Below are 16,352 nucleotides of genomic sequence, written 5' to 3'. Positions count from 1 at the left end.
GAGCTCTCCTCACTGAGCTCTGCAGAGTGTAACTTCAACTCTCTGCCCCCTTGTTTCTGAACTCTCAGACAAGCTTTATAAATTCTGAACTTTGAACAGCTGTAGAGTAGAGAAGACTGCAGACAGACAAGTATAACTTATGTAGGATGATTTGTTTCATCTCTGCGTATCACTTGGAGCCAATCACTTCACTGGGTAGATATAAGGGTTTACAACCACTTTAAGGGCCAGAGGTCTGACATAATTGGGATGAAAAAACTAAAATAATATCCATGTATTTGCTATGCAAACTCTTTTATGATCTAATGCAGTGGTCTCCAAACTGCGGAGCTTCACACAGTATGCATTAGAAGCTGCAGCAAGTCAGATACAGCGCACCTCACTTCAAGGACAGACGTCCAGCATCATTAGTTCTTTCAGTCATGCAGAGTCAGCATTACATGTGGCCATTACCAAGTTTGATCTGCAAGCAAATTCATCCTTCCTAGGAACACCCACTATCTCCAGACTGACATCCACCTTTTTAAGGGTTGATATTTACATAACTCCTCCGACTTGCTAGGCCAAGGATTGCAGTAGGGTTGAACGCTCTTGAGAGATGGACTTAGGCAGGCTGCTGTGATATTTTCAGAAAGCTACATACAGCACCCTGCTGGCCCCTTCCACCAGCCAAGACCTGCTTGCATTGCATATAGAGCAACACAGAGACCCAGTGATTCCACCCTGCAATGTTTGAATGAAGATATGTCCTGAAAATAGAATTATTTAAAGTTTCCATTCACTTGTTGATTGGGGAGTTGGGGGAGGAGAAACCAAGAAAGGCAAAATAAACTTCAGCTTTACAGAGACCCTGTTGCTAGGCCATTCATTATAACAAAAATCTCCCAATAGGATTCTATGTGCATTGTGCATTCTGTATGCAGATTATTTATCTAGAAAAAGCTTCTCTTGTGTAGACTTCCAAAAGCCCTGAGACTGTTGGGTGCTGCCATCTTGAATGTGATCAGGGCCAGGACAAAGGGTGGGAGGGAGGGATGGCTGCCCTAGGCGCAATGGTTCACTGTAGAGATACAGATGTTCTGTTGTTACAAGGCTGACCGGAATAGTGATTGTGGTAGTGATTTTGACAAGCGAGTGACTACTGGGAATAAGATCTCCCAAGCATGTACATCATGAATGGGGGGGATGCAATTTGACATCTGTGCCCAGAGTGCTGGATGACCTTGTCCCAGTACTGGATGTGATGTCTGTAGTCCAGCAGATACAGTGGTGTCAATCACGTGACACTATAGTATTCCCTACTTACTCTTACCCCCCCTCAGGTGCTACATGAAAGGTTAGGAGGGGAAGGGTGTAGAGAAAAACAAACAGAGGGCGCACCGACCTAGTGCATTACCTTAAAAATGTGTTTATTAAATGTTAAAAGTAGGTATTGTACTCACAAAATGACAATGCAGTCAAAGGCACATAGTGAAGGAACAGCTCTGTCCAATCCACACTACATATCTTTCCATAATCGGAACTTTGGACCTCCGACAGGCTGACACGTTTCGAGGACTTGCCTCTTCCTCAGAGCCAAAGGGTGTAGAAGCTGGTCCAGCAAGGAGAGTAAACACTCCCAGAAGAGAAGAGGGCTGTGGCATGCAAAGAGGGAGGGGTGTGCTAGAAAATTGACTAGCCGATCTTTGAGTAGTCAAACCTTTTTTGCAAATAAAAGGCACATTACAGATGAATAAAATAAGTAATTTCTGGAAAGAAAGCACTGAATTTCAAAGACTTGATTTTTATGAACTTTTACCTGCAGTGATGTAAGTTTGTGAAAGGTTCTCCTTAACGGCCTGTGTGGCTGACATAGGGCCATGTCATACTAGCAAATTTATGGCAGTGATTTGTAGCAGCTACAAATCTGTTTCTCTGGTGATTTGCAGCTGCCGCTGTTGCTGGCCATAATGCTCATCTACTCTATGCAGTTACAAATGGTTGCTGTGTCATGGTCCTCAGTAGCTGTATTGGATAATGTTAATATAGCTACTAAAGCTGGCAAACCTGACGCTACCTCCAAACACTGAAAACTAAATAGAACTACCATCCTGTGGGAATTCCAGCAACACAGAGTTTGCATTGACTGGAATAATGTTTTTCCTAGCAACAGAAAACTCTACAGCTCGGTTCACACTCTGTGCTGCAGTGATTCAATGCATGGCAATGCACATTATGTGTGTTAGCCCATTGTTTTGCTATTCATTTTGAATGGCATCCAATGCACTAAGACAATGGTCTCCAAACTGCGACCCAAAGGCCTTTGCTTCATTTTATTCAGCCCTTGGGGCATTATTCCCTCACCGTCAGCAACAGTGGGGCATAGTTCCTGCCACTGACACCAACAATGGGGCACTATTTCTCCTACTGACACCAATCATGGGGCACTAATTCCTTGCGCTGATACCAATGATGGGACACCATTCCTCCCACTGCCACCAGTCATGGGCATTTTTTACTGCCACTGACTCCAAGACTTTTTCTACTCCTGGCCACAGTCCAGCCCCATAAAGATTGAAGGACAGTAAACTAGCCCTTTGTTTAGACGTTTGGAGATCCCTGCACTAGGACAACACCGTTCCAATGCACTTGTGTTGCAACGGACCACAACACACGGTGCATTTTAGTGTACTACATTGTCTGTCCTAGGGATATTTTAGTGCATTGACAGGCCATTCATTTGAATGGGTTGCCTTAATACAATGCAGTGAAGCAGAAAAATGTGAATCCATCATTAGGAGAGTGATTCTGCTACAAAACTACCAGTTTGACATTTGTCTTAGACCCCTTTCACCCCTTTCCCCTGCTGATTGGAGCAGAGTGGGCAGATGACAGGTCTGTGTCCGCTCAGTTTATGCAGAGCAGACACAGACAGAGCCTTCTCTGTGCTATGGGACACAGACTCCCCTTCTGTTTGTTTGTTTAGTGGACCGGATCAGATTGGAGGTAGGCAGGTATAAACACACACAAGTCTTTTAGACTCGCTGGTCCATAGGAGTAAATGGACCATCTGATCAGGTCTGTCTGAAGAACTGACAGGCTGACCTGATCGGACCCTTCATGTTAAAGGGGATTGCTGTGTTTCCAGAAGCCTACACAGAGCTTGAAATAAAATCCCAGGCATGCTCTGCCCTGTCCTTAGATTTAATACAGCAAGCCTTTCATATTTGGAAATAATACTGAAACTACTCCAGCAATTACAGCAGGCACATCCACAAGCTGTGTGTTGGAATTAAGGCAGGGACTTGTTTTACAGATCCAGGTGAGCATTTGCAATGGATTGAGATGACCTTGGTATGGGAAAGACTGATTTTATCTCAGTAAATGTAAGCTTTCACTCATCAAAAGTAAACAATTGCATTGTAATTTGTAGCAGTTGGTGTATTGCTCTCCTTAGGGCCGTAATGCACAGGGGATTTTGTAGCTCTTATCTGTAACAGCAACAGAATGGCCAAAATTAGTGTTTTCTGGTTAAAAAAAGATTTACTACTTTCAATGAAAAGTCCCGCAGAGATTCCAGCAATTTGTTATTCAGTCATTGAGTGACTTTTTGCAGCATTTGGAGCTAGCTTCAGCAGTTGCTTATGTTCTCCAATAATGCTGCCAGTGATCAAATCACACACACCAATAATTTGTAGCTGCAAAGACAAGCAGCTGCAAATCACCAGAGAATGTAAGCAGGGAGAGTATTAGCTATTAAAAAGCTTCACTACAGCGTTGGCCCTAGGTGTACACTGCTGTTTGAGTATGAAACATTTATTACAGGAGATGCCTACAACTTGATCTTAAAGCGATTCTAAAGGTTCATTTTTTTATTTGCAAAATAACAAACATACTATAATTACCTACTGTGTGCAGTAGTTTTGCACAGAGCAGCCCGGATCCTCCTCTTTTAGGGTCCCCCGCAGGCTCTCCTGGCCTCTCTCTCCTGTCAGATGCCCCCACAACAAGCAGCTTGCTATGGGGGCACCCGCTGCTCCGTATGTCCATTCACACATGGAGCCATAGCTTGGCCTCACCCCTCTCTCTCCTCATTGGCTGACTGGCTGTGATTGACAGCAGTGGAAGCCAATGGATCCTGCTTACGGTCTCCGCCAATGAGCTTGCATGGGGCTCAGGTAAGCATTGAGGGGGTTGGGGGCACTGCTGCACTCAGGTTTTTTCACCTTCATGAATAGAATGCATGAAGATAAAAAACCTTGAGCCTTTACAACCACTTTAAGTTCTTAGAAAACATCTGGCATAAGCAGTAAGCCAATCACTTAAGGGGAATTTCAATTCTAGCAAGTACTGTTGCTATGAGATATTTGAATTTTCTTTACCAGCTTTAGTTTGCCTGCAAACAAAAATGTACAGTTTCCGGCCATTTTATTAGGTACATCTTGCTAGTAATGAGTTGGACCCCCTTTTGCCTTCAGAGCTGCCTTAATTCTTTGTGGCATAGATTCAACAAGGTATTGGAAACATTCCTCATAGATTTTGGTCCATGTTGACATGATAGCATCATGCAGTTGCTACAGATTTGTCGATTGCACATCCATGAACTGTTGATACATGGCAGGATGGATCCGTGTTTCATGTTTATGCCAAATTCTGACCCTACCATCTGAATGTCGCTGCTGGAATCGAAGCTCATCAGACCAGGCAATATTTTCCAGTCTTCTATTATCCAATTTTGGTGAGCCTGTGCAAATTGTAGCCTCTGTTTCCTGTTCTTAGCTGACACCCGGTGTGGTCTTCTGCTGTTGTAGCCCATCTGCTTCAAGGTTCGACATGTTGTACGTTCAGAGATGTTATTCTGCATACCTTGGTTGTAATGAGTTATGTGAGTTACTGTTGCCTTTCTATCAATTCGAACCAGTCTGCCCATTCTCCTCTGACATTACCAAGGCATTTTAGTCCACACAGCTGCCACTCACTGGATATTTTCTCTTTTTCGGACCAGTCTCTGTAAACACTAGAGGTGGTTGTGCTTTAAAATCCCAGTAGATCAGCAGTTTTTGAAATACTTAGCCCGTCTGGCACCAACAACCATGCCTCATTCAAGGTCACATAAATCCCCTTTCTTCCCCATTCTGATGCTCATTTTGAACTTCAGCAAGTCGTCTTCACCACATCAACATGCCTAAATGCATTGAGTTGCTGCCATGTGATTGGCTGATTAGCAGTTTGTGTTACCAAGCAATTGAACAGGTGTACCTAATAGAGGCCAATGAGGGTTTGTGTGTGGGTGGGTGTGTGTATATACTATTTATTTTGTTTATTAGACAACAGTGAAATAAAATCCAACTCTGCACAAAAGTGATATTTAAGTTATGTAAGTTGAGCATTCCCAGAAAAACTTCAAGTTTTGCCATTCTTGCCACAGGAATTCCCCTAAAGATGTAAAAAGGCTAATGAGCAACAACCCACTATTGCCCACCCAGTGCTGACTTGGGTAGAGTTGGCCTTTCTCTCCTTGGCGCTGATGGCACGGAAATATGTGGCCTCTCTGTGGCTGGGCCTTGACGCAGAGAGTCCACATATCTGCATACCCGATGTAAACAAACGTGCCAAGAGCGAGCTCCCGACAAAGTTACCGAGACCTCACCGGCGATCACTACTTGCGATTGGGATCTTTCCGATCATGTGACCATTGTGACAGCCAATCAGAGCGGTCATACATATGACTCTAAGTCCTGCCTCCTGGCGTTAGAAACCCCTTAAAGGGCCAGGAGGTGCCAGTGCCAAGGGGTTAATTTGTAACTTTTTCTTACACTTTTTTTTTTCTTTTTTAGTTTAGGATGGAGTGGAGAGGGATTAGAACACCTGCTAATAGTAATATAAATTCGGTGTCCAAAAATTTATAAAATAAATAATACAACTCTGTGTGACACTCCAAAAAGTCCCACTTTCACGCTTGAAAGTCAAATTATAAAGGAAGCTGCTCTAGGCTGGGACATGGGAAACTACTGCTGATTGATGAGTATTTTAATGTAAGCAATCAATAAATGTTTATACACACTTGAAATACTACACTATGTGGGCTTCTTTCTCTCTATCTATGAGGATGATGGAAATGTGAGGAGATATTTATCAAAGGATTGGAATCCTATTTTGGAGATCTGTGATCTACTGGAGTGAGAGTCCAGGCAGTAACAGCAACACTGGAGTGAGAGTCCAGGGTGTACTCTAAAGGCTTGCTATTACTTTATTTAGGGTAATTGTATGTATTTCAGTTACCTAGAAGTGTTCACAATTTTATTTAGGAGTGTACACATGTGAGATGGGGAAACAGCTCTCATTGTTTGAACACTGTTTGTGTGGAAGTAAATTAATGTTTTGACTGACATTCTGTGGTTTAGCCACAAGATGTCACAGTTTTTCTAACACAGCCTCAGACTGCATAGAGATTTGTATATTCATGAAGAGGTGGGGTTTTGCACACAGAGTGGAGTGAACAGGAAGAGGAGACTGCAGCCAAGTTTTGGACGATGCTGAATGAAGGGGCCGTGTGAGCTGAGAATCTGATGACATCCAGGTGTGAAAGCATCCCTCAGTAAACAGAGATTGCTGCCAGGACTGATGATGAGATTGCTGCCAGGAAGCTGATGAGATTGCTGCCAGGAATGCTGATGAGAGCAGAGGAACTAAGCAACATAAACGGCAAGACCGCATGCTTGTTGGAGAGACATTTGTTCTGTTCAGTGTCACCAGCGTATGCAAAGCAGACCCTGGTCGGTAAGATCGTGCACGTACCTCATTTCAGTGTTGGCGCCTATAGACTGAGACCAGGCCTATAGTTTGTTAGGGTCTCTGTTTGTGTCAGGCCACAAGTGTTGTTACTGATCATTGGAAGGACTCCATAACTTAAAGTGACATTTCACATTGGAGAGCTGATAACATCCCACAGACTCAAGCCAGACTGGCGTTTTGCTCAGAAAGAATACTCAGGCACGTGCTACAGGACCAGTTATGGGAGAGGGAATACTGTAGATTTGTGTAAGATTGTAAGCTGTTGTGCTGCACTGCAGGCTAGCCCATACTGTACACCCATACACTGATTCTTGCTCTTTTAGGGTAATAACAGGTAAGGTGAGGCAGCTTAGTTGTGCCCGCCAATAGGTAAATTACTTCACTTTCTACCTTCATCCATCAGAAGGCGCCATGCTGTGCAGCACAAGGGTCTCGGCCTTTGGGCTGGGTGTATGTAAACTTATTGTATGTCTCCAGCATTTGTGGTTGTGTTTATTTCCACATCTAAGTAAAATTCTGTTGTGGCAAAAGCTGGTGTTGAGGTTGCTGTCCTCGTTCTTGACTTCACTGTATCCTGGGGAGCCCACCCCTGTACACGGCTTACACACAGAGTGATCACATATGTACAGTATATAGAGTGTACACAGAGTGATTTCACGATTCACGTGTTGCTCACAATTTGAATCTTTTTTCGCACACATTTTGATAAATTTATTTGTGAAGTACCGTATTTGCCGGCGTGTAAGACGACTTTTTACCCCTTAAAAATCTTCTCAAAAGTCGGGGGTCGTCTTATACGCCGGTATACGGCATACTGACACTTTTTAGGGGGGCGGCGCGTTGCCGCCGCCGCCCCCCCCCCCTTCCCCCAATGGAAGGGACACTAAGTACAGGGGTGGGCAGCGGCTGTTTCTTACCTGGTTCCGGTCCAACGACGATCCGGTCCAGGAAGCGCGGCTGCGCCTTCAGTTCAGTCACTGGATGTTCGTGCGGCTGCTCGGCTCCGCCTCCTCACCAGTGATTGGCCGCCAGAACTGTAGCTCAGGAAAGGCACACAGGCGGCCAATCACCGGCGAGGGGGTGGAGCCGAGCGGCCCCGCGAAAATCGACTGCAGGACCAGCAGGTAAGTGGTCAGTGTAGAGGTGCTGCTGCAACCACATATGCTGGCTGCAGCAGCACCATACGAGAACAGGGTCAGCAAGTGTCAGTGGGAGGAATAGTGCCCCATCATTGGTGTCACTGATACCAATGATGGAGCACTATTCCTTCCACTGATACCAATGATGGGGCACTATTCCTCCCACTGACACCAACGATGGGGCACTATTCCTCCCCCCCACTGACACCAATGATGGGGCACTATTCCTCCCCCCCACTGACACCAACGATGGGGCACTATTCCTCCCCCCCACTGACACCAATGATGGGGCACTATTCCTCCCCCCCACTGACACCAACGATGGGTCACTATTCCCCCCCCCCACTGACACCAATGATGGGGCACTATTCCACCCCCCATTGACACCAATGATGGGACACCATTCCTCCCACTGACACCAATGTTGGGACACCATTCCTCCCACTGACACCAATGATGGGGCACTATTCCCCCCACTGATACCAATGATGGGGCACTATTCCCCCCACTGATACTAATGATGGGGCACTATTCCTGCCACTGATACCAATGATGGGGCACTATTCCCCCCACTGATACTAATGATGGGGCACTATTCCTGCCACTGATACCAATGATGGGGCACTATTCCCCCCACTGATACTAATGATGGGGCACTATTCCTGCCACTAATGCCAATGATGGGGCACTATTCCTGCCACTGATACCAATGATGGGGCACTATTCCTGCCACTGATACCAATGATGGGGCACTATTCCTGCCACTGGTGTGCATTGGAAGAGGGGTAGTCTTATACGGCGAGTATAGCTCAAACACTAAATTTTAGCAGGAAAAGTAGGGGGGTCGTCTTATACGCCCAGTCGTCTTATACGCCGGCAAATACGGTATATACCTATTGATTATATTGAAGTATATACCTATTGATTATATTGAAGTATATACCTATTGATTATATTGAAGTATATACCTATTGATTATATTTGAGGTAATACACTATTTTAGATTTTTGTTTTTTGAGGTATAAAACTTATTTGGACACATGGGGCCGCTGAAGTTGAACACGGAGGAATAGTTTATTTGGACTTATTTTGGACTTTGCACATTTTACTGACGCAAAAAGGTTTTTATAGCTTTTTATTACTAACACAAGAACAAAACTGGATTTTGGATTTTCTAAAGAACACTGATATTGTCGCCTGACATGCTGGCTCTGGTTCGGCAGCACTCCACAAAACAGGGACTGCCCTCAGTAAAAAGGGAAAGGACTCTGTGTTGAGAATCCACACACATACAATCCAGTAAGAGTTCCAAACAAATTTCCAAGAGTCCAAAGTAATTTAATAATAAAATTGATTTTCTAATTATATTATCTTGAATTCTTGGATGGTTTTCTTTTGATGTGAGGTTTTTATTGCTGTTTGTGTCCCTGTTAGGGAAATTAACCCTCTTTGTCTTGTTTATCATTATCATTGAAAGTGAAAGAAAATCCCAAATCTTGGGTTCCCAAAACATGAATTATGGGGATATCTTCCAATGGGGACACTTGTTCTGTTAAACCTGATGATAATCAGGCACTCCCTCACTTTAGAGGAATTTCCTTTCACTTTCTATTTTGGCTATGGGACAGGAAGTGAAGGGACATCTCCCATTGGGATACAGATGGCAAAAATACACTTTACAGGGGTTATAACCCTCCCTTACTCTATCCAAAATTAAAAAAAAAAGCTTTGCCTTTAGTTTTACTTTAAGCTATGACTGAGGAAAAACATTGTCTGACCATTTTATTGATATTGAGACTTGTGGTTGTGCCACCTGTGAGAGCAGACAATGTCATATTTTAAATGTGTCCATATCCAGGTCTGTTATTGTCCTCCAAGGTTTTGTATTTGCCTTTCTTTCGTGATTCCACAGTGGGATGTCCCTGATTTTTGTATGTTCAGATAGTAAACAGCAGTTAGATGAGAGATTCATTGGGACATGAGCTGCTGGCATAGTAAATAATGGCCAGCTTAATGACCTACCTAACCTTAACATTGGGTTGAATCTGGTTCACCCCATATTTTTATACTCCCCTTACCTGTGCCACTAGCCTCTCCGCTGAATGATACTGAATTGGGAAACTACTGATTCAACACAGCCATGATATTCTACATAAAATAGATGTTTACCACGTGATCATCACCACATCAGACAGATTTCATTCTACTGTACAAAGGGCCACTCACATCCAAATAAGTGGCATCAGGGAAAATTTCTCACACAATCTAACCTCTAAGAACCACCACGGTAACCTACAAGCAGCAAGGATTTATGAAAAAGGCTCAGTTCTCTAAAGCATAAAGCATGCAGAATTATTATTAAAATGGTTTGCTAATATTTACAACTTAAAATGATGTGTTCAATTCACAGGTTTCATTCCATGGATCAGATGAATTTACACATGCATTATTCTTTCTCCTTATAGTATATAATTTTTTTACAGTAATCTTTTGGCATATTGAATCTTTTTATGAGAAAATGATTGTGGAAGTAGAGTAGCTATACAACAATATAACTCATACTGCTTAGTGAATCAACATTGTCTTATATACAATTCTTCTGTATTAATAGAAGTGACAAGCAGATAATATATTATATTATTGCTCCTTTATCGCAGCATTATTTTTACTGTTAAAGTGGAATTCCTGTCTGATCATAACTTTTCTTAAAAGTGTCCAGTCCCCCATCGTGCTTCTTATCCTGCCTACTATGTGTAAATCTGCCTACCCTGTTGACCCTGAGTGTGTTGGCGGCAGTTGACCTTGCCACTGGAGAAGCCCAGTATGAAGTATACTAGAGTGTCCTAAGGGATCTCTGCATTTGTTTCGGCATTGGGTTCTCCCTCACTGCTTCTTTGAGGGCTTTGATGTAATACATTGACTTTCTTTGGTTTAACATGTATCTACAGGCCATATTGTCTTCTTTGACAAATTTGATGTGACTCACAGGTTTATTGCAACACGGTGTCATCTGATTGCACCTAAAGAAGAGCAAGTCTTGAAACACATTGGGAAAAAGTGTTTTTATTAATTCATGTTACAATCCTGCTCCCTGTTTGGGGAAATTGAAAGCTCAAAATAGACCATGTATATCATATATGTCATCTCTTAATTTTATGTCTAGTATGTGGGACATATCTTCAATATTAATGGCCGTTATTGTGGATTCATGTGCGTGCCCTGTAAAAAAAAAAAATCTGCACGACCCACATTATCTAGTCTTTGGGAGCCTATAGGTGACGTCAATGCTACTGGAATTCCCAACTGCTGTCAAGTGCTCCCTGACACGGCAGAGCCGGAGCTGCAGGATCACGTTTCCGGGCCAGAGTGGGCTGAAAAGAGGCCATTATACAGATTTTTTTCCATGGGGTAGGCTGCATAGGTAGCAGGAAGGGACAGGACACTTTTTTAGGAATAGTTATGGTTGGGCAGAAATTCCACTTTAATTTTTACAGAACATTATAATGCCCTATGTCTGATTTTATTGCAGTTTGTTCCCGGATCAATTGGCAGTCAGCCTGTCTGCTGACTTTACCAGTTTTTTAAGAGAAAGTTTGTTAGCATTTACAGATAAACAATAGAACATTACAAACTATACATATCCAATCATTGCCAGATGTCACATATGTATACAATTTTGCCACAGCCGATATGAATCTGTGCATTTTACATAAGGTTCATAAGGTTTATAAATTCAAAATGTGTACAAAATATTTGACATGTTGACAGTAAAGATGGGTTCACTTGTCACGTATAAATCAATAAAGAATTCCATATATCAGCTACATCTCTGTACATTCTGTAGATTTGTGTTCACAAGGGTACATATGTCATTTTGAGGTTATACAATGGTTTCCCACTTATTACTCAGCAATGGTATGTTGAATCTTCAACCAGGGGGTCCATAACTTATCAAATTTTTTTTTGGGGCAACCACAGGCCTCACAGGTCATTTTATACATCATTAGGGACTGGCTAATGATTCTCCGCCATTAGCTTTTGAAGGGAAGATCAGAGAATTTTCCCAGGATTGCTATAATAACCCACAACAGTAAAATCAGTCTGTATATGCAGTACAGCATGCTTGTTATAATCACTGTGGAACTTAAGGGGTTAAGTCTTCTTTGATCCTCCCCTTCTTTCACAGTCCTAGAGCCGTCTCCTGATAGAACAGAGCCTTGGGGGCAAGCTGCACATGCTCAGTTTGGTGTGTATCGGTAGAGAGTCTTTTTTTTTTTTTCTTGGGAGAGTGCATGTGCTCATCACAGGGCCAATCAGCGCTGTCTAGACAGAGGGTCTGGGGTCCTGCAGCCTCATAGGACAGTGAGAGGAGAATGAAAACTACTCCTACAAGCTTTATTATTTATTTATTTCAGGTACTTATATAGCGCCGTCAATTTACACAGCGCTTTACATATATATCATACATTCAGATCAGTCCCTATCCCTCAAGGGGCGTACAATCTAAGGCCCCTAACTCACATTCATACATACACATACTAGGGACAATTTAGACAGGATCCAATTCACCTACCAGCATGTCTGGAGAACATGCAAATTCCAGGCAGGTGGTGCCGTGGTTGGGATTTGAACCAACGCCCCTAGTACTGCCAGGCAGAAGTGCTAACCATTTAGCCATTGTGCTGCCCAACCAGCTTTAACCAGTGCTCTGCTGGACACTAATAGGAGTCACAAGACTGCTCTAACTGCTGATGAGAAAAGGTATTTAGCAGGTTATATTTACGTTTATTTTTATGTTTGCATTTCCATGTTCTGTGTACTGTGAGAGACCAGATATAGTGAATGCAGGGTCCTGGGTTTAGTAACACTTTAAATGTTTCTAAGAGCAAAATAATTCACCTAGGGAAAAATAATCCATTGACAGAATACAATATTAGGGGTACAGTGTTGCGCAGATTTACAGAGGAAAACAATTTGGGTATACTTTTTTCAGATGCGGCCAGGCAGTGGGAAAACAGCTAACTGTTTAACTGAATAAATGCTGATGACAAAAGCTATTTAGCAGTTTATATTTACTAAAATAATTGCATTTCCATGTTGTGTGTACTGTGGGAGACCAGATACAGTGAATGCAGGGTCCTGGGAGACCAGATATAGTGAATGCAGGGTCCGGGGAGACCAGATATAGTGAATGCAGGGTCCGGGGAGACCAGATACAGTGAATGCAGGGTCCTGGGAGACCAGATATAGTGAATGCGGGGTCCTGGGAGACCAGATATAGTGAATGCAGGGTCCTGGGAGACCAGATATAGTGAATGCAGGGTCCGGGGTTTAGTAACACTTTAAAGGCAAAGGAGTTTGGTATAGGCGGGCTCATCAGAATCCTCCAGATATCCTAGGAAGCATCTAGCCGGGTTAGACATATTAGGTACAGGCAGAAGAGAGGCGGAAAGGTCCGCTATTTCTGAACAAAGTGACCTTGGGACATTGCCAGTCCATATGGAAAAAAGGTTTCATCATCAGAGCCACAACTGTAACAAGTGGGTGTAGGAGTTTTCCCCATTTTAAACATTCTATATGGCTTGTATTAGATACTTGTAGGTATTTTAGTTGAATTATTTGTCTCTCGAGGAGCTGACCAATGTAGTATGTGGGCCTATAATATCCTGAAGCTTCTGAAAGGTCAGATCTCTATTCCTGTCATTGTTTTTTTTTTTTGTTATTCACAACAAAGGTAGTTTCCAGAATAATCAAAAGAAACAGGTCAAAAAAATTTATCCAATATGAATTATTCAAATAATTCAATAGCAATGGACTAAGAACACAATTAGGCGGAAAAGAGTGCTAAATTGCTGCCAGAACTGGCAGAAGTGTCATAACGTGAGGGTGAATGGGCAATGAATATTCAGAAAATAAACAAACCTTCTAATAATCATGTAGTACCTTGTATCACAAGCCCAAGGATAGGGAGTTCACAGTAGACCTATGACTAAAAAGAGACCTGCCATAGCTTTTTTCTTTTTGTATGGAGATAAACAGAACATAGAAATAGAAAGGAGAAACAGAGAAAGAAAGGAGACAAAGGAAAAGAAGGGGGGTTGGATGGGTTTGTGAGGGGTAGGGGAGAAAGGGGGTGAGACAATATTGTTGGTAGGACCCTGGAAGGATGCCAGACATTGAAGATTTACAGTTTTTAAAGTGGAACTGAGCTCTATCTGAGCACAACAAAGCAAAAATGCAATTTAAATAATTTTTAACATTCAAAGTAAACTCAGCTATCCGTCCATGTCTCCATGCCTTATTTTGTTGAGAAATCACTTTGAAAAAAACACCATCCTAGCATTACTAGCTGTGGCCATCTTGAGTAAGGGCAAATGATTCATGCATCATTTACCATCTGCCCTTACCTCAGGCTTGCTTGTGAAGAAAGCCCCTACTACCCTCCTCCAGATAAAAGAAAAAAATGTCATAAACACTCGTGGGATGTATGACATCATTTTGGCCTAGGCCAAATTGAAATAAAAAGTGCGATAAATTGTATTCTTCATATATATGTGTGAGAGCTGTACATTAGAGCTTGCCACTATAAAAGTTCAAATTTAGTTTCCTGGAATGCATTGGGAGTTTATGGATTACTGCAGTCTGACCAAGAACCTGTGCTGGTCTTCAAAATGACCCTATGTCTCTGTGGAGCCCCTTGGATTTTGGACGAAGATTCAATTTGTGCCCAACATGTGGTTAATCTGCACCTCCTGTCATTCAAATATTGAATGCTAGCACTTCAGTGGGCAGTATAGCTCAGGTATTTGAAACTTGTATGACTCAGCAGTGGGGTTTAGTCCCACAAGGGAACAGAGAAAGATTTCACTAGAATTTGCCGCCCTTTGTGCCGACCAGAGCTGGGATCCAAGAGGGCTCAATGGGGATGTGTCTGAAGAAATGTTTTGGGCAAAGTCTGATTCACATCAAAGGTTTTTATGCTGGTTGGATTGTGTCCTATTGCCTATCTTTTATCTAAACCACATTCACCAGGTTTACGAAAAGAATGTAACCTGGATTTTGATTGGTTGCTGTAAGCAACAGCTGAAATGTTCTTTAAATATTTAATAATCAGCCTTTTCATTGCTGTCCTGTGATTTTTACCTTGTATTGTAAATATATTCCTCTCTTTCAGGGGATATTCCCGGAAACATGTTGTGGAAGGATTAGAACCCAGCTCTACCTACAGGTTCAGACTGAAAGTTACAGCATACAATGGTGAATGTGCATACAGTGCACTCGTCTCTGTCTCCACTACAAGTATGTTGAATTACATTTCCTGCTTTTCCTTCCTACTTTGTAATAGTACATATGTGGCCATTGCAGACCTTCTTTTGGAAATACCAGTTGCCTGAATGACAGGAGGTTAGCAATGTCAGCCAACATATTTCTCTCAGCAAAGGTTTCTTTTAAAGTAGATGTAACCTCTAACTGAGTGACGCTTCGTTTACTGAAGCACTGCTATCATTAACGTTTGCTATTTTTTGAATGATATATCTGTTTTAACCCTTTTTTATCCTTATCCTTATGTTGCATCATGTCTGTGGTCTATACAATGTGCATTTGCATTTTCTGTTAGGAGAGTGTGTGACAGGGTGACAATGCTCCATCTATAAAAGGAAGTGCCTATTCAAAGGGCTTTCATAGCAGTATTTTAATGAAAGTTACAGGTAGAAAAATTTAAGCAACCTTTAAAATTGCAGATTTTTACATTTTAGTGTTTACATTTTCACCTACTTTGAGCTGGTTACACACACATATGCATAGTGTGTAAAAAAAAAAGTAAAATTTGATAGTTCCTCCTAATGAGTTACAAAAACGTTTGGGGCTTCCTTCAATTTTAAATTTTAAAGCTCAGCTCCAGGAATTAGACAAAATCTACCTTTGGAGTAACAAATTTCCTTACCTGAACTGCAAGAGTTGGCTGCTCATTCAGTCAGGAGTGAAGGAAAAAAGGGTAATAATGTATTCCTTGTTTAGCAGGGTCTCTCCAGTCATGTGAACTGCCCCACAAATCCTCTTCTCTAAGGTTGTCCCAGCTATGGTTGCACTCCTGGGTCAGGGTTAATAGCCCTGAATTGTACATGATGATTCTGTGGGTCCATCCACAGCCTGGAGTGCCAGAGGGCGAAAAGTAGAGCATTGAAACAGAATAAAGCAAGTGTTACAGCCTTTTCATTTCCCCTCAGACTTAAAACAGAACGCAAGGGAAGAAAACAAAAATTGCGAACACTGCAGAAGAAGACTCTTCACTGCAGAAGAAACAAGCAGTATGTGCTTCTCCATTTAGATTTCCGGTACAATACCAATATGCCAGGGTGTTGACTCCTGCGAGAGTGGGAAGTCACATCTTCCTGCACCGATCAATCATCACAGCCGAAGACCGGCACCTGGAAGAAG

General features: G+C 42.5%; 1 protein-coding gene across 1 annotated transcript in view; it reads left to right on the top strand.

Moving 5' to 3' along the window:
- FANK1 (fibronectin type III and ankyrin repeat domains 1) overlaps positions 1–16,352 on the top strand; it is a 153,077-nt gene that overhangs the window by 78,808 nt on the left and 57,917 nt on the right. Inside the window, exon 3 of the mRNA XM_089669648.1 lies at positions 15,088–15,212. Within this exon, the coding sequence (XP_089525774.1) occupies positions 15,088–15,212 (125 nt within the window). The remainder of the gene's footprint in view (positions 1–15,087; positions 15,213–16,352) is intronic.

The sequence above is a fragment of the Staurois parvus genome, unplaced genomic scaffold, assembly GCF_062004578.1.
Source record: "Staurois parvus isolate SC_StPar_1 unplaced genomic scaffold, SC_StPar_1.0 ptg000009l, whole genome shotgun sequence".
Classification (NCBI taxonomy): Eukaryota; Metazoa; Chordata; class Amphibia; order Anura; family Ranidae; genus Staurois; species Staurois parvus.
This window is presented reverse-complemented; position numbering and strand designations above follow the sequence as displayed.